The following is a 19,929-nucleotide window of genomic DNA, read 5'->3' on the forward strand; positions in this document are numbered from 1 at the left end:
CCATAACCTAATCTAACATTTTTATTAGTGATTTAATATTGATTTACAAATGTATGAGCTAACAGAGACAAAATTCCACATCATTCCCACCACCAGAGTTCTGTGTCTCCATTCCCTCCATTGGAAACTGAAGTAGTTCTCTCAAGGCCACAGCTATGGGCTGACCAAACCCATATTTTAAGGGAATAAACCAGAGAAAATATAATTTGATAGTACCTGACAATACTACTAGTTTTGTCTGTGGCAAATTTTTAATAACTTTGTTGCATTCAATCACTAAATACATTTCATTGTATTCATTCACTTCCTGTCTTTCACTCATTTCTTTTCCTTTCCTTTACTGGTTTGTTCTTTGGACAGCATTACAACAGACATGAATGTTAGACTTGGACTACAGTGTACAGAAAACTATTAACATATAAAGAGTAAGCTATTCACTCACTGCAAAGGGCACTGTTAGAAGTATTCCAAAGGGTATGTGTGGCAGGTAGCTAGAACAAGAAGCTACATAAGTATTATCAGGTCTTAACTAAAGTCAAGCGCTTTTTTTACATCCCACACACAGGCATGTTACTGAGTCCTAGGGAGTGAAAAGGACAAAGGGAAGGAAGTGGAGAGGGTACCGAGATCCTAGAGCATGACTGTGGGAAAGTACGGAAATTGGGGTTGAGAGTGTTCTGCAGACACTTATCATGGGGAGAAGAGAAACTGGCCTGGGCTGGAGAGATAGCATAATGGCTATGCAAAAAGGCTTCCATGCCTCAGGCTCTGAGGTCCCAGGTTCAATACCCAGCACCATCATAGGCCAGAGCTGAGCAGGGCCCTATTAAAAAAATAAAAACAGGGAGTCAGGCTAAGCAGCAGGTTAAGCGCACGTGGAGCAAAGCACAAGAGCCGGTGAAAGGATCCTGGTTTGAGACCCTGGCTCCCCACCAGCAGGGGAGTAGCTTCACAAGCGGTAAAGCAGATCTGCAGGTGTCTATCTTTCTCTCCCCCTCTCTGTCTTCCCTTCCTCTCTCCATTTCTCTCTGTCTTATCCAACAACAATGACAACAAGAATAACTACAACAATAAAACAACAAGGGCAACAATAGAGAATAAATATAATAAAAAATCATAAATAAATAAATAAATATAAATAAAAGAGAAATTGTCCCGATGTATCAGCAACCATACTACAAACTATTAACTCCCCAACAAAATGATAAAGAGAAGTAAAATATATGTCTAGAACAGTACTCAGAAATCATTTAACTTTTCTAACAATCTATACATTGTATCACTGAAAAAATAACATTGAAACTTCAAGACTGTTTTACTGTAGAAAAAATCCCTACCCTTATATTAAAATATGAGTAATTTTTAAGCTATTAGTTTAAGCATCTCATAGACTCAAATATTAATTGATGTTTCTTATTAGTGATGTCTCTTATTATTCATTCATCTAACAAATGTCTACTAAGTGCCTATTAAGTCCAGATCTTGTGCCGAATACTAAGTATATATTGGTTTAAAAAAAAAAAAAGGCAAGAAAGAAAGAAAGAAAAGAAAAAAAAAAAAGAGGTGGGGGAGATAGCAGAATGATTGTGCAAAAAGACTTTTGTGTCTGAGGCTTCAAAATCCCAGGTTCAATCCCTCCATAACACCATAAGCCAGACCTGAGCAGTGCTCTGGTCACTCTCTCTCTTTCTCAGATAAACAAATATATACATTTTTTTTAATAAAGAAAACAGTAAAGCAGTGGCCTTGGAGGTGACACAGTGGCTAATGCAATGGACTGTCATGTATGAGGTTGGTTCCAAGTTAACTTCTCCACATCATAGATGCCACAGTGAGGCTCGGGTTCTCTTTTTACCACCACCACTCTTAATAAATAACTAACTTTAACAAAAGCAAAATAACGAATAACATCACTACCACAGGCCACTTGTAAACCAAATCTCTCCTACAGTGTGAATGTTTAGTAGATATAAAAAATTATACTAGTGTTACAATTTTGACAATTACAGAACTGCAAGTCTTCCACTCACAGGAACTGTATGTGATTTGGGGCAGTGCTTGGAGCATGCCAATAGACTTTAATTTCTGTTTTCTTGGATGGACTTGAGTGACTCACAGCTGATCCCTGAAATAAAATGGAAAAGAAATATAATTCAATCACTCAATAGTTGTGAAATGGCAATATATTTGCAAATTTATCACTGCATTATCTTGACATTCTGGCAAAGAATATTTTTACTTAGAACAGAGACTCGAGTATTGAGTTGGTTGACAAACAGATTACCTGCTGACCATGTAATCAAATTATAGTCAGTGAAAATTTAAGAACTAAAGAGAACTATCTGTCAATGTTACTTATAATCTGCTCATCATTTCACTTATACTATAAATCTGTATTACTTCAACTAGAAGATACAAATAGTATGCAAAAGATTCATTAGAAGAAAAAAAATCCTGTTCCCCAATATGCAGCATCATATTTTAGTAAACCCTTCTATTGAACGATCTTCTTTTCTATTTTCATTTACCTGAAAACTTTTCTATTTGTTCTTAAGGCCCAGCATAGTAATCATTGCTTTCAAGAAGTTTTCTCTCTATTCCTGAAAGCCTATGTGTGGAACTCCATGGTAGGGGTTTATCCAATTATATATGCTTCTGTTCTAAATTACCACACAGCTAGGGGCTAAGTGAGCACACACATTATAGTGCACAAGGAACTAGGTTCAAGCCCTGGCCCCCACCTGTAAGCGGGTCAGAAGCTTCACAAGTGGTGAAGCTGTGCTGTAGGTATCTCTTACCCCCTCTTTGTCTCCCCCTTCCCTCTCAATTATTCTGTCTCTATCCAAAATATATAAATAAAAATTATTTTTAAAAGTATAAATTATCATATAGCTCTAGCTGCACTGTACTCTATCCAAATGGTCTTACAAGTACATCATTGCCTCAATAGTTCACTTACATAGTAGGCTATAAGTTCCTCAAGCAACAAAAGTAAGCTTGATTATCACTATAGGTCTTGCACCCAGGACAGTGCTCAGTAGAATAAACGTTTATTAAATTAATGAGAGAAAAAATTAATGAAAGAAGAAATGACAAAAACTAGACCACTATCCCACTCTAGAATTGTCTTGAATAACTATTTTTTTAAAACTCAACATATGAAGAAACAATATTACATAAAACATCAACAGTAGCAAACTATTCAAGCTATAGTCCCACCTTTCCTCAGATATGGATGTGTAAAAATATATTAGAAATTAAATGAGAATGGGGCGGGTAGAAGCCCAGCTGGTTACGCACACGTGTTACAATGTGCAAAGACCCAGGTTCAAGCCCCCAGTCCCCACCTGCAAGGGGGAAGCTTTGCAAGTGGTGAAGCAATGTTGCAGGTGTCTCTCTCTCTTTCCCTCTCTATCATATCCCCTCTCGATTTCTGACCGTTTCTATCCAATAAGTAAATAAACATAATACCAAAAAAATTTAAAGAAATGAAATGAGAGGTTAAGTTAGGTCATTGTGAATCTATTTAAATGTCTGCAACACATGAGTAGTTTCATAATTTATCTTGCAAATACTGCTCTGAAGTACAAATACTGCTCTGAAGTATTAGTTTCCACAGAAACTAATAAAAATCACTTTCAAACCAAACACAAACCTGTACATTTTCACAAGTCAGAAGCTGTGACACCTGACTGTCACATGTGAAGGAGCCAATAGGAGGGCCATTCAAATTCTCAGCATCACGTGCTTCTAAGAGAAACCCTTTAAATGGTGGCCCTGATAAAGTCACTGAGAAACAGGAGAAAAAGGTTAAGTTAAAAGATTTAATAGCATCATCTCAAAAAGGAAACTGTTTACAGGAGACATATCACAGTATGTGTCCCCTCTCACAAAATATCCATGTACAAAACTACTCCAGGAGAAAAAAATCATAGACATCACCCTATAGACATAAAAGTTATAATCTGTTTTATATAAGACATTCGTGGGAGGGGATGGAGAACTATACATTGAGGGAGTAGGGCGGTAGTGCAACCGCACAAAGACCAGCGTAAGGATCCCGGTTCCAGGCCCCCCCCCCCCACCTGCCCGGGAGTCGCTTCACAGGCAGAGAAGCAGGTCTGCAGGTGTCTATCTTTCTCTACCCCTCTGTCTTCCCCTCCTCTCTCCATTTCTCTCTGTCCTATCCAACAATGACAACAACAATAATAACTGCAACAATAAAACAATAAGGGCAATAAAAGGGAATAATTAAATATAAAAGAAGAACTATACATTGAAATGAACTAGTAATTGAAAATTTTAAGGTGGAAAAAAAGAGAAGTGATGAACAAGGAGTAGTACACAGGGTCAAATTAGTTTGGAAAATTTTACATGTTATATTTGTTTACTGTAAGCCCTTCAAAACCATCTTACTGTGCAGTAGGAAACTCTAGAAGGTGTGCTATGAACACTACACAGAGCAGTAAACTTGTTTTTCCATATAGTCTTTCTATTAAAGAATACCTATTGATATTTTGCATTTCTAAAGCTGTAGGAAACAGGGTTTGTAAAATCCCAGTATCCTGAGAGGTGGTGCAGTGAATAAAGCATTGAACCCTCAAGTATGATGTCTTGCGTTCTATCCCTGACCTCCATATGTCAGAGAGATGCTCTGATTCTTTCTTTTCCTATCTCATAAATAAATAAATAAATATCATCTTTATAATAATGCTGTTATAGATACAACTTTAACAACCCACATTTCTTTGGAAGAATCAGGAAAATATATGAGATTATACTAGATCAAGAATGTTAAGGGCTTATTATATCTTAAATTATTAATAGATAAATAGCATTACTCTCTTTGACTACTATATAGGAGATATGCCAAATCATGACAAAAACGTATGTTAAAGCCCATTTATAGACCTTTGTCTCTCTTTCTGTCTCTCTCTCTCTGGGGCCTATATGCTTATATGGCTTGTACTTTCTTCTTTTCTGTCCTTACTTTCTCCCAATAAATGCTCATCTTCTCAAAAAAAAAAAAAAAAAAGCTGTTTGCAGTGGGGTATATATGTGCTACCTTAAGGGCTGTTGTTATCAGGGGAGCAGGGTGGTGGACAATAGAGCACACTGGGTTCAAGCTCCTGGTCCCTACCCACAAGAGGAAAGCTTCTTAAGCAGTGGAGCAGTGCTACAGTATTCTCTTCCTCTCTCCTCCTCTTCCCTCTTCCTCCCTCTCTATCTCTAACTCTATCAGAAAAGAAAGACAAAGGATAAAACATTGCCACCAGGAGCAGTGGATTTATCATGCAGGCCCCAAGCCTCAGAAATAACCCTAATGTCAATAAATAAACAAACTTATTTCTTTAAAAGAAATATAGTCACCAACAGTAAACAAAAAGTAAGGAATGTCAGATGATGATTTTTTTTTTACAAAAGTAGGTGAGGAGATTTAACTGAAATTGCAATATAGAGAAAAAGGGAAAAAATAAAAAGAATAAAATTCAAGCTATAATTAATCCCAGAATTACCTTTGATCTGATCTCCCGGTCTGAATGTCATCTGACTCACTGAAATGTTATGAACAGGATCAGAGCGTGGACTATGACCATGAGCAGGAATCATTTCATGGCACGACTGTGTGACTCCTCCATCAGGATAATTAGCCACAGAACTAATGTGCAATAGAAAAATGAAGGCACCCAGAATAAATCCAGGAACTGCCATCTTAAAGAGGAAATGAAACAAACATTACTTTCATGAGACCTTAAAATATAAGAGCTTTCATACCACAAAATAGTAATTCTAGAAAAATACTTGCTTCCATTAATCAATTATATTCTCAAAAATATATAGTTAAGAGTAAGTAGGATACTGTTTGTCCTGAATTTGAATTCAAAGTTGACCAATTGCCAACTTTGACACTTTAGGCAAAGCACTTAGTCCTCCACTTCCTTACCTGAAAAATGAGCAAATTAAGACCTCCTTTTAAGATTTTTGTGACTTTTTTTAATCTTTAGTGCAGCACCAGTAGTGAACTGAGGGCCTTGCATAAGTATGATACTTACCATCAACCTCAGGGGCCTTTTTTTTTTTTAACTCTATATACTTAGAGATATGGTGAAGAAAGAGAGAGACAGATATAATAAGGAAAGAGGAGGGGAAAACACCAATGCAGGATTCCACCACCTATGGTGTTCCCTTGGTCCAGTCCATTCCATGCTGCTCCCATGTGATACTGGGGACTGAACCCAGGACTTCACTCAAGCATGTCTCCTACCCAGTAGGGCTCAGTACCTCTGGGCCCTCAAATTTCTTTTAATAAAGTAAAGATACAGCCCAAAGTTTGGCAAGGAAGATAAATTCATTTCCATTTGAGAAACAATAAGCTAGTTCAATAAAAGCTCAAGGTTTTACTATACTTCATCCCAGAAAGCTTAAAGACAACCAGATGATAACTCACCTGGGAAAGCTAAAAGTTATTAGCTTGGCTAGTATTTATTTGACACTATCTTATCATCAGGTGTACTTGCAAACAAGATGTGCTCTAGTCTTTGTTATACATTACATAGGTACAGTGTCAATCTAGTCACTGAGTCTATGCTTCAGTTTCTTTCTATGCATTAAAAACTATTGAATAAAATTAATTTAGAGCCAATTATAACATGATTTTAGGAAAACAAAGAGGAAAATCCTCCTGTGAATTATCAGGGCAAGAAGACAGGAAAGGGAAGTGACTAAGACACCACCACTCACTAGGAAAATATAAGAAGCAGACATAATACAACAGCAATTTCTATGCCCTCATTCAGATGCTAACCACTCACAATGAGTTCTATTTCAGCCCAATATTAACAACAGCTTTTCAGTTAATTAATTAAGGAACAACCTTTTCAAACCAATAAATTAGACATATTTTTCCATCATATTATATAGTTATGAAATAGAATTAAGGAGTGATTCTGCTAACATTTAAGATAAAATATGGAACATAGATAATGATCTTTTATATTATGAGGACATCCTTCACTGGTTTTGTATGACTTTTACAAGTTTCTAAAATTCACATTTTACCGTGAATACACACAGGGAAAAGAAGAAAACATATTTCACAATGCAGGAAAAAGATTGGTTGGTTAAAAAGATTATGAGGGCAAGACTTCTGGAGGCAGAGCTACGAGCAGCAGCAGATCACTTTCTCTCCTCTCCTCTCCTGGATCAACTAGGAATACCAAAGGAGACCACCCGGGACCAAAACAAGACAGGACTAGAATGACCACAGGAGCCCAGTAAATCACCAGTGAGTACAAACACGTGTGGCTGGTGACAGAGAGGAGCCTAGGGAGAGATTAAGTGACTGCTAACAGCCCAGCAGTTTATCAGTTGAGACACCACCTCCAGTCTGCTCCACCAACAAGGGGACAGCTGAAGGGAGGAAAGGACGCCCCAGAGACTCACCAAGTGCAACTCTGAGTCTCCATTGCTACTGCCCTCAGAATCTGGAGCAGCGACAGGGAGGGACACCAGGGGACAGAGATCTAACCAGGAAACTCAGGAGAAGACCTATACCTGGGTGGCATAGCTGTGGGGCTGTTAAAGTCTCTTTGCATAATCACTGGATTATCTCTGCCACACCCTGATTTATCTCTTGGTCAGGAGTCAGTGATTAAGCTAAGAAGCCTATTGATAGTTTAAAAGCCCTCAGGCTCCCAAACTACAGGGAAGAAGAAGAAGAAAAAAAAAAAGAGGATTTTAAACCACTGAGCTCCAACTCAAGGATTAAAATACTATTGAAGCAACTGTTAACTTCCACCACCATGAACCCTTTAATTAACTTACTTAGACACAAGTCAATCCAGGAAATAGTGATCAGTAATTTGAAAAGTACTGAGAGAGGGAACTCATAACATAATATATAAAATGGTTAAAACAACAAGAAGAACTATTGGAGAAACAAACCAGGACAAGAGTCCAGCTAAAAGTTCCCCAGAGGGTGAAGCACAAAATAACGAGTTCAACATCCAAACACTAGCTAAGGAAATAATCACAGGAGTGAGTAAAGAATTTGAAAAAAAATTGTAATCAGAAATACAGGAACAACAAATGAGACTATGGAAGAAAATACTAATTATCTCATGGTTATTAGAGAGCTGAAAGCTGAACAAGCTAAAACAACTAGCTGAACAAGCTAAAACAATATCAGAACAGGACAACAAAATAGAAGAACTCCAGAAAACAGTAGAGGGCTGAACTCCAGGAAACAGTAGAGGGCAGAAAGAATAGAATCAATGAGGCTAAAGACAGAATTAGCAAGATCGAGGATGAATTAGAGACAACTAAAAAAGAAGTAAGAGATCTCAAAAACAGATTAAGAGATGCTGAAAACAACAACAGAGTCCTATGGGATGACTTCAAAAGAAACAATATACACATTATTGGCATACCAGAGGAAGAAAGAGGAGAGGAAGAAAGCATTCTCCAGGCCATAATTGCTGAAAACTTCTCTAGCCTAGACAACATCAAAGACATAAAGATTCAAGAAGCCCAGAGGGTCCCAAATAGAATTAACCCAGACCTAAACACACCAAGACATATCATACTTAGAATGGAAAGGGATAAGGATAAAGAAAGGATCCTGAAGGCTGCAAGAGAAAAACAAAGAGTCACCTACAAAGGAAAACCCATAAGATTAGCAGCAGACTTCTCCATAGAAACACTGCAGGCCAGAAGAGAATAGCAAGATATCTATCGAGTGCTCAATGAGAAAGGCTTTCAACCAAGAATACTATATCCTGCTAGACTGTCATTCAGACTAGATGAAGGCATCAAAACCTTATCAGACAAGCAACAGTTGAAGGAATCAACTATCACCAAGCCTGCCCTGAAAGAAGTTCTGAAAGGTCTCCTATAAACAATCAGACCACCATAAATAGGACATATATTAGAACACTCTAAAACTCTACAAGAATGGTGTTAAAATATCTTCAATCTTTGATATCAATAAATGTCAATGGCCTGAATTCACCTATTAAAAGACACAGAGTAGGAAGATGGATCAGAAAATACAACCCAACAATATGCTGTCTACAGGAAACTCACCTAACTCAACATGACAAACACAGACTTAAAGGGAAAGGATGGAAAACTATCATACAAGCCAATGGCCCACAAAAAAGGGCAGGAACAGCTATTCTCATATCAGACACGATAGACTTTAAAATAGATAAGATTAAAAAAGATAGGAATGGACACTACTTAATGCTCAGAGGATCAGTCAATCAAGAGGACTTAACAATTATTAACATCTATGCACCCAATGAGAAGCCATCTAAATACATCAAACGTCTACTGAAAGAGCTACAGCAATATATTAAAAGCAACACAATCATAGTAGGGGACTTCAATACCCCACTCTCTCAAATTGACAGATCATCCAGGCAGAAAATCAATAAAGATATAAGGGAGCTAAATGAAGAGATAGATAAACTAGAACTATTGGACATTTTCAGAGTCATTCATCCCAAGAAACTGGAATATACATTTTTCTCAAATCCACATGGGTCATTCTCAAGGATAGACCATATGTTAGGCCACAAAGACAGCATCAGCCAATTCAAGAGCATTGAAATCATGTTGAGTGAAATAAGTCAGAAACGGAAGGATGAATATGGGATGATCTTACTCTCAGGCAGAAGTTGAAAACAAGATCAGAAAAGAAAACAGAAGTAGAACCTGAAATGGAATTGGCATATCGCACCAAAGTAAAAGACTCTGGGGTGGGTGGGTGGGTGGGGAGAACACAAGTCCATGAAGGATGATAGAGGACCTAGTTGGGGTTGTATTGTTATATGGCAAACTGGGGAATGTTATGCATGTACAAACTATTGTATTTACTGTTGAATGTAAAACATTAATTCCCCAATAAAGAAATATAAATAAATAAATAAATATTATATGAGAGTCTATCTTGGTTCTCTAACTGAAATATTCCCAAACATGATGAAATTTATACTGATTTTTTTCTTGTCTTAGTAAAATAGTATAAGTACCATTTGTTCTAGATGCTAAATACATCTCACATAAAAATAAACTTCAAAATAATGTATATTTATTATTTAAATATGAAATTCTTATATTTGGAGGAATATGTAACTTTCTAAATGTTTTTATTATTTATTTATTGGATAAAAACTGAGAGAATGTGATAGGGAAAAAGGAGATAGAATGGAAAAGAGAAAGAGAGACCGGCAGTACTGTTTTACTATGTAAAACCTTTCTCATGCAGGTGGGGATATGGGGGCATGAACCCAGGTCCTTGAACACTATAATGTATGTACTTAACCAGGTGGGCAATTACTACTGTGATTGTGGACCACAGAAGCAAGTGATATTAAGATAATATATGTATAGGTCAGATCAATGGGGTTTACATTTAATGGTATTTATACTTTTATCATATTTGGGAGCTTCTCTCTGCTGTTATCCAGTATTCTAGTCCTGTCCTCAACTCTGACACCATCTTCCCAAGCAATACTCCTAGCCCACCTGAATGTTAGCCGTTGGGCTCAGTGAAAAATTTGTAAAGTTATGGACTGCTTGGACTATACCTAAAATAGACTTCCTAGCTTCTTCCAACATGAAGACCCCAAATTTCATCTACTATATTTTTACCTTTAAGTTCCTGAGTATTAAACAAATTGTTCTGCTTTATATCCTAATGCTTTTTAGCCACCAAGTTGCAGGTGCTACCATGATGCCAATCTGACTTCCCTAGGCAGACAAATTCATCAATGTGTCCTGGAATCTCACCTCCTTAGAGCCCTACCCAACTAGGGAAAGACAGAAACAGGCTCAGAGTATGGGTCCACCAGTCAACATCCATGTCCAGTGGAGAAGGAATTACAGAATCCAGACTTGCCACCTTCTGCTTCCTATAAAGATCTTGGTCCATACTCCCAGGGGGTTAAAGAATAGGAAAATTTCCAGTGGAGGGGATGCAATGTGAAACTCTGGTGATAAGGACTGACAAGACCACAATCTTGTCAATCATTATTAAGTCATTAATAAAAAATAATATATTTATTATAATTTATTTACAAAGTAAAATTCAGATGAAAATGCGAGAAATGCAGCTGAAAATATATCTAGATAGGAAAGGGAGTACTGTCCATTATTTAAAATAAATTTGTCATTAAATGTTTCTTAATTAAGTTAATTAGTTTATGAGAAAGAGAAAATAAGAGACCAAAACATTATTTAGCTCTGGTAAATGACTACTGCCAATTTGAACTGAGCATATGAAGATTGCAAGGGTCTCTGGGGTCTCAGGCAGGCAACTCCTATACTCTTATGCTGAGATATCTCCCCAGACCACAGATATATTTTTCATTGTATAACTTCAAAGATATTTGAGAAAAGAAGTGAAGTAAAGCACATCTAAAAATATGTCCAATAATTACGCCAGCAGATGTAGTAAGGCTGTATTAAAACTCTAGCACTTATAACTAGTCATTTATTTTAAAGTGAAGCATCGTAGTTCAAAAGTTAACATACACACACAAAAAAATGTGAGAACTCAGCCTGGTTACAGCTACGCTACAATACCCAAGATATCCAGAAATTAAGAGGAAGGGGAGACAGAGAAGGAGAGAGACAGAGAGACACCTGCAGACTTGCTTCACCATTCATGAAGCTTTCCTCCTGCAGGTGGGGACTGGAAGCTTGAACCTGGGTCCTTGCACATTATAACCTGTGCTCAACCAGGTGCACCAGCACCAGAATATTTATGTATTATAACCTAGAAAACGTTTTTTAAAAATGAAAGAGAATCATCATTTGTTATACTGCTTCTACTAGAAAATGGAATTAAAATTCTAAGTTGAATTAGAAGTTAATTCACAGCACATTTGTACTGTTAGCATTCCATCTAGGATCTAGAGCAAATTAGATAGGCTTTTGCAATGTCACCAAGAAACTGGGATTATAGATAGAATTGGGCATTGGCCTAAAAGGACAAAGTTAGATGGGAGTAGTTTTAGAAAAATAGGTGAAGCTATCAAAGGATAAATGGATAAACTCAGAAAAGTTAACACTAAGCACAAATGCTAAAGATAAAGTAACAAAATTTTTATGACAAAAAGAAAAAAGAGAATTATCATTTTACAATGGGGTAGGTATGAAAGAAAGAGGGGAGAGGTGGGGAGGGGGAGGAAAGAGAGGAAGAAAACTTTGGGGGCCTGGTACATAATAAAATCGAATACATATGTCAGTGAATGCACTGTAAAGCATTAGCCTTCCCAATAAAAAAATCAATTAATTAAGAATAAATACAATAAATGTTTTTGGTGGTTGTTTTTGTACCACTATAAACCAGAACTGAGCAGTGTTCTGGTAAAATAATAATAAATTGAGGGAGGAGAGAGCAATAAAGATTAATCTAATCAGACCCAAAGTCAAATGTTTAAAATAGTCATTGTAAGAACTTCATTTTTAATTTGTAATATAAAAGTTTACAACTTGATTTTTTCAAAAAAAAAAAAAAAAGTCAACAAGTTGCAAGCATCTGTTAATAAAGGTCTTAAATAGAGAGAGAGAGAGAGAGAGAAATAGTCATTGTAAATTATGCCCTCTTAGTAGATTCATCCCAAAGACTTTTCCCTCTTGATTTTTTAAATTTATTTATTAATTTTTAAAAAGAGACATTAACAAAACCATAGGATAGGAGGGGTACAACTCCACACGATTCCCACCACCAGATCTCGATAACCCATCCCCTCCCCTGATAGCTTTCCCATTCTTTATCTCTCTGGGAGAATGGACCCAAGGTCATTGTGGGTTGCAGAAGGTGGAAGGTCTGGCTTCTGTAATTGCTTCCCCGCTGAACATGGGCGTTGACTGGTGGGTCCATACTCCCAGTCTGCCTCTCTCTTTCCCTAGTAGGGTGGGTCTCTGGGGAAGTGGAACTCCAGGACACATTGGTGGGGTTGTCTGTCTCTTGATTTTTTTTCTCCACATTTCTCTGAAGACTCAGCACTTGCAAGTCCTTGATCATGACTTCCAGGATACTTCCCCTAGATAAAATAGATAAAATTTTCTATTACCCTACCCACAACTCCACCATGCTCTGACTCAGATTCCAAACTATGTATGTGTTTCTATTCAGATGATAAGTTCAATTTGCCTAAAGTTGAACTTTGCATCTTTATCTCAGTAGTATCTTTGCATAACCTTCCTAATCTGAGAAGACCTGTCAACACATTTCTAGACAGCAAGATTCAAAACCTCCCAGTTCTCAAAATCTGATTCCACTCTTCTGGATCTCAACTTACCAATTCTACACCACCTTCATCCTCCCACACTTCTATTTATCCATTTTGCTTTCTCCCTCTATTATATCTGCTTTCTCCTCATCTCTGTGCCCATGAGTAAATCCTTCATGACTTGTCACCCAAATTAAAGAAACACTCTCAGCTGGACTCTGTTTCTGTATCTCCATTCTAATCTGGTTTACACAACACCACAAGGTTATTCTCCATTGGCACAATTCTCATCATAACATTCTTCTTCCCAAAAACTTTTTCAAATGACTCCCCAGGAATTGCCAAATTAATAACAAAAAAATATTATACACTTAATGTGTTTACACTATTCAGTGCAGCCCAACTTCAAGGATTCTCCACCCCTCCCACCTACAACATTCTAGCAACGGTGTACCAGTTTGTTATTCATAGAGTAAGCTCCATTGGTATTTTGTCTTTTAACTGGGCTTCTATTACTTCATCTATAAAATTACTACTCATTCAAAACTCATGCAAAAAATTAACATGTGTTAAATGTAAAATAGAAGTTATGAAAAAAATCTCTGTACATTATTCTAAACTATGTTTAAAATGTGTATCATTGCATAGAAGACGAAAAAGAGGGGGGTCAGGAGTGGCACACCGGATTAAGCGCACACGGTATGAAATGCAAGGACACATGCAAGGATTCCAGTTGAAACCCCTGGCTCCCCATCTGCAAGGGAGGGGGGTTGTTGCTTCACAAGCAGTGTAGTATGTCTTCAGGTGCCTACCTTTCTCTCCCTCTCTCTATCCTCCCCTCTCTATTTCTCTCTGTCCTGTCTTAAAAAAAAAGTAGGGGGTCAGGAGGTAGCTCAGTGGGATAAGCACACGTGGCACCAAGCACAAGGGCCGGTATAAGGATCCCGGTTCAAGCCCCCGGCTCCCCACCTGTAGGGGAGTTGCTTCACAGGCGGTGAAGCAGGTCTGCAGGTGTCTCTCTTTCTCTCCCCCTCTCTGTCTTCCCCTCCTCTCTCCATTTCTCTCTGCCCTATCCAACAACAACATCAATAACAACGATAATAATAACCACAACAATGGTAAAACAACCAGGGTAACAAAAGGGGAAAAAATGGCGTCCGGGAGCAGTGGATTTATGGTGTAGGCACCGAGCCCCGGCAACAACCCTGGAGGGAAAAAAAAAAGAAAAAGAAAAAAGCCACTTAGTTGCCTACAAATATAAACTATGTTATTATTTACAGTAGCCAAGAATTGGAAAGAGTCTAAGTGTCCATCAACTAATGAATAGAAAAATAAGATATTGTACAACATGTATAGTTCAACTGAAACAAAACAAAATCCAGCTATTTGTAACAACATAGATGAAACTAGAGACACTTATGAAACAAAGCAACATACAACAGAGGAACAAAGAGAAACAAGGTATGCTTTCACTCTTGTGTATAGTATACTAACAGATAAACTATATAAAACAATAATAAACACTTGGAATATAGGATCAATTAGTGGTTAGCACACAGGAAAGGCAAAAGACTGAAAAACTGTAGGTGGGGGAAACGACACATAACACAAAAGGCACACACAGTTTATTTTCAATTTTAGTTTGGTTAGAGAAAAATGAAATCTATACAATGTAGTGGTAGTTTGGTTTATTTTAATGGTTAAGTGAAAAACTGCGACATCCAAATTACAGGGTACCACATATTGATTTAAGTGAATGATATGGAGTAGACAATGACAAATACAATAATTACTGAATGCTTTCTAAGAGAGATATTCTCTTAAGTGCTTTAAGTATTTAATAAAATATCAATCTACGGGAGTCAGGCGGTAGCACAGCAGGTTAAGCGCACATGGCGCAAAGCGCAAGGACCGGAGTAAGGATCCCAGTTCGAGCCCTCGGCTCCCCACCTGCAAGGGAGTAGCTTCACAAGCGGTGAAGCAAGTCTGCAGGTGTCTATCTTTCTCTCCCCATCTCTGTCTTCCCCTCCTCTCTCCATTTCTCTCTGTCCTATCCAACAACGATGTCATCAATAGCAACAATAATAATAACTATAACAAAAAACAAGACTAACAAAAGGGAATAAATAAATACTTAAAAAAAAACATAAATCTACATGTACGAAGTAGAAACACTGCTGAAACCAATAAAAACAAGCAGTTACAAAATGATATATAACATACAAAAAAATCCACACTTAAAAAGGAGAAAGACCCTCTATTCCACATTTTATCAGTCTTCAATAGTGCTTACCCCTTAGTGGAGTTTTCAGTATGGGTAAAGAAGTTGACTTCCTCTCTTTACCTTGTGTTATGTGTATTTCTTAAGCGTGAAGTTTCATAATATAAAAAATCCTGGGTGCTGGGGGCGGGGTAGGGGGCAGGTGGTGGTGCATTTGGTTAAGTGCACACATGATAGTGTGCAAGAACCCGGGTTGAAATCTTCACAAGTGGTGAAACAGGGCTGCAAGTGTCTCTCTCCCTTTTTTTTTTTTTTTTTTTTTTTTTTTTTTACCAGAATACTCACTACTCAGCTCTGGCTTATGGTGGTCCTGGGTGACTGAACCTGGGATTTTGGAGCCTTAGACATGAGAGTTTCTTCACGTAACCATTATGCTCTCTCTCCCTCTCTACCTCCCCCTCCTCTCTCAATTTCTGTCTCTAATACAGGGGCAGAATGGTGGTGCACCCAATAGAGCACGCACGTTCCTTTATGTAGGACCTTAGTTCAAGCTGCAGAAGAAAAGCTGCCTAAGTGGTGGAACAGTGCTGCAGGAATCTCTCTAATCTCACTCCTCTTTTCCTTTCTCCCTCTCTAATTTCTCTCAGTCACTATCAGAAAGAAAAAGAAGGGAAAAAAGAATGACAGAAAGAAAGGGAGAGGGTCCAGGTGGTGGCACACCTGGTTGAGCACACATGTTACACCTGAGTTCAAGCCCCCAGCTCCCACTTGCAGAAGGAAAGCTTTGCGAGTGGTGAAGTAGGGCTGCAGGTGTCTCCCTCTCTATCTCCCCCTCCCCTCTCAATTTCTGGCTGTTTCTATCCAATAAATAAATAAATACAATTTTTTTTAAAAGAAAGGAAGAAGGAAGGAAGGGAGGGAGGAAGGGAGGAAGGAAAAGGAAAGGAAGGAAGGAAGAAAGAAGAAAGGAAGGAAGAAAATGGATAACTAAAATAATACAAAACATGCAAATGTAAAGACTATAATTATGCATGATCCAAGTTCAAGCCCAGTCCCCACTGCACTGAAGAAAGCTTTCAGTGCCATGAACTCTTTCACTCTCTTCTGCCTCTACTTCTCTGTGTATGCATGTACATATATATTATAATTGCAAAGTCTTTGTTTTCTTTTTCTTTATTTTTATTTGATTTTTTATAATAAAATTGCTTTCTCAAGGTCAATTTAAAATATCATTGTTTAAAAAAATAGCAGACACACACTGAATTCAAAATAAAACAAAGCATAAAGATGAGGTATTGCAAGGTTTTCAAGGTTTCAAGGTTTTCAAAGGTTCTGCAAGGTTTGCAGACCAGGAAGCCCAAAACTAACAGAGCAACAAATCCTGAATCTCAGAGACTAAGAGATTGTTATGGAATAAATACATAAATGGTTTGACTTTTATAGTTGACTGGTTACCAAATAGCCTTCTTAATACTGGATTAAGGGCAGGGTAGATAGCATAATAGTTATGGAATGAGATTCTCATTTCTAAGGATCCAAAGTCCCAGATTCAATCCTCCACACCACCTTATGACAAAGGTGAATGATGCTCTGGAAAAAAAAATGATAATAATGAAAATAATAATAATAATAATAACAATAGACTGAGTTGGGTTTCCTTTGCATCCACTGGCTCCATTTTTGTATTTGACCTAAATGACTCCAGTTTGGTTTAGCTCTACACTATCAACTACTGTGTCCTATGAATCAGGAAGCAGTATTGACTATAAAATCACATAGACTTGAGTTTAAATAAATCCCTTCAACCATCTTAAGCAATTTAATCTCACCAGACCTTAGTTTTCTCAATTTTTTTTAGTGGCAATGCTACTAATATCAAGCAAGGGATTTTGTGACAAGTAGCACCTATGAGACATATAGCACTGTGTCCAGCAAAAAAACATCTTTTATTAAAATCCAGTGCCTAGAAGCCGGGCAACACTACACCTGGTTGAGCAGGCATTACAGTGCACAAGGACCTAGGTTCAAGTTCCCAGCCCTCAACCAGCAGGGAGAAAGGTGCAGAAGCAATGAAACCGTGCTGCAGGTGTTTCTCTCCCTCTCTCTCTCTCTCTCTCTCCTTTTATCTTTATTTATTTATTGGATAGAGATAGCCAGAAATCAAGAGGGAAGGGGGTGATAGAATGGGAGAGAGACAGAGAGACACATGCAGCATGGCTTCACCACTTGTGCAGCTTTCCCCCTGCAGGTGGGGACCGGGGGCTCGAACCCAGGTCCTTGCACATTGTAATATGTGCACTCAACCAGGTGCACCACCACCCAGCCCCTCTCTTGCCTTGTCTCCCCTCCCCCTCTCAATTTCTCTCTGACTTTATCAAATAAATATTTTTTTAATAAAATGAAATCCAGTTCCTCTGAGCTGGGAAGTAATACAGTGGCTAACAAGTTAAACCTAGAAGCACAGCAATATCGAAGTGATGCTTAGGTTCTCTCTCTGTGTATCATTAATAAACAAATATTTTCTAGAAAATCAAATTCCTTGGAGACTTACCTAATTTGCCAACCTTATATAAGTGCTCTCTTCCCATAACCTTCTTTTATTTGTTTAATACCAAAAATTTTTATCACAATTTTTTCTGTCAAAACTGGTGAGATGTCTTATGGAAAACTTCAGAGGCAGCAGCAAGGACTCTACTCGTCTCCTGTTATGCCGACTGCCTTAAAAACAATACTTGTACAATGCATGTTCCAGAAAAATAATCCTTTAACAAGTCTAGTTCACTGTTTTCAATAAACCAGTAGATAGAATTTTAGACCTGACTTCTGCATTATCCACAGTTGAGTCTTTCCACATTATTATTATTATTTCTTAATTCATATGGGAGAAAATCTGAACCAAAAAACTTTTTAAATAAATTCAACCTTTTCATAAAGCTTAGTAAGAAATATCCTTCATCATATATTTACAAATCAAAGGGCCCCTTTGCCTCCTAAGGAAAATACTGAATTGGGAAGGGCGAAGATTAATTAAAATTAAGAGCCCAATGGTCCTAGAGGAAGGGATATAGGAGGTGGAAAGGGGGGTTCTCTTTGCCCTTCCCCCTAACTGCCCCCAAATCAAGCTCCTGGCTTTCCCACCCTCCCTACTGTGTGGATGCATACTCCTTGGAGAAATGGGGCTTGGATTCAGTTAGACTCCAGTCTTGAATTGCACAATAAAACTTTTATTCAAGTCCAAAAGGGGGTGGTGGTGATGGTAAAAGATAAGGCAAGAGCCTTTCTGAAATTCTAAAGGTACCCCATCAGCAAAGAGTATAGTGAGCTAAAATTTCTAGATTAAAGGAAGCTTCAAAAACCTGATAAGGTTCTAAGTAATATTAATACTCTTATAGTAAATATAGCAATAAGTTTTAAAACAGAAAGAAGTCCCCACATTTTAAAATGAAAATTGAAATCTTGTGCATGAACAAAGGCAATGCTTTTCAAAATGAACCAAAAGTTGACTCTAACTACAACCAGTCTTCTGGGAGGAGTAAAGTTCCTTAGTCAAAGTCACGGCACATATTACTAGCCTAAATGATTCCTGAACCCTCATTTACTTCAAGATAAGCTCCAGGACCTCGATTGTAAAAAAGCAACCAAGTTTCCCACTGTCTAGCATTCAGTACAGGTGCCTACTTTCAGTACTGTCACCTACTTGAATTCACTTTTTAAAGGTCTGCAAAGAGCTCTAATATAAAGAATACTCGAGGCACTTACCCCTGAGAAGTGAAGGCAGCCTAACCAACTTCCGGTTTTGTTACAACTTGTATCACATTTCAACAACTGGGTGGGGCCAGTTTAGCCAGTAATTGGTAGGGAACATTCCCAAACTAAGCTGTGAAACTTGATTTGCAAGACCAGTGCTGCTTTTAAGATTCACCTCTGAGAATTGAGTTTTGTTTTGCAGGAAGAGATACTATCAGTAGTAATTGTTTCACTAAGAAAAGTATAGTTTGTCTTTAACTACTAAGCCATTTGCAAATCCGCACTTTGTCTTTGTAATTGCTAAGTAAAGAAAAAGGAGACTATCTGTGATTAGATGGCATTGTCAACTTGAACAAATTAAAATACAAATGCCCACTAGATTATAATTTGAGACTAGCAGTCAACCATTCTTTAATATAGGCATTGTACTGCACAATATTTGGGAACTACTTACAGTAACATTATTTTTCTGAAATTTAAACTTACCTTGTATAGCTTGCATTTTGCCTAGCAACCCTACCTAAGGAATAAATAGCAAGTGATTTCAATTAACTATAAAGGGTGCAAAAGAATTGGATTGCATAGAACTGAATGCTTGCAAAGTGTAAATAACAAAATGTAAATGAATTATTTTATTTTGCAATAGATATACTGGAAACTAAAGGGTTTGTTTGCTTTGTTTTTCATAAGATTCTTTTGCAAAAGAGAATATTAAGG

The 19,929-nt window shown here is 37.6% G+C and overlaps 1 protein-coding gene across 2 annotated transcripts in view; it reads right to left on the minus strand.

Annotated features, from left to right (window-relative positions):
- The window catches only part of FRRS1 (ferric chelate reductase 1), a 64,236-nt gene extending 44,976 nt beyond the window's left edge, over nucleotides 1-19,260 (minus strand). The window contains exons 1-4 of one of the 2 annotated variants that reach the window (XM_060202136.1): nucleotides 19,225-19,260; nucleotides 5,517-5,712; nucleotides 3,656-3,789; nucleotides 2,031-2,125 (exon numbers count right to left, since the gene is read on the minus strand). In XM_060202136.1, the coding sequence (XP_060058119.1) occupies nucleotides 2,031-2,125; nucleotides 3,656-3,789; nucleotides 5,517-5,712 (425 nt within the window). In that variant the 5' untranslated portion in view covers nucleotides 19,225-19,260. The remainder of the gene's footprint in view (nucleotides 1-2,030; nucleotides 2,126-3,655; nucleotides 3,790-5,516; nucleotides 5,713-19,224) is intronic. The other variant, XM_016190591.2, reaches the window with a different exon arrangement.
- Between the last annotated feature and the right edge of the window lie 669 nt (nucleotides 19,261-19,929).

Source organism: Erinaceus europaeus, chromosome 11 (assembly GCF_950295315.1).
Source record: "Erinaceus europaeus chromosome 11, mEriEur2.1, whole genome shotgun sequence".
NCBI lineage: Eukaryota > Metazoa > Chordata > Mammalia > Eulipotyphla > Erinaceidae > Erinaceus > Erinaceus europaeus.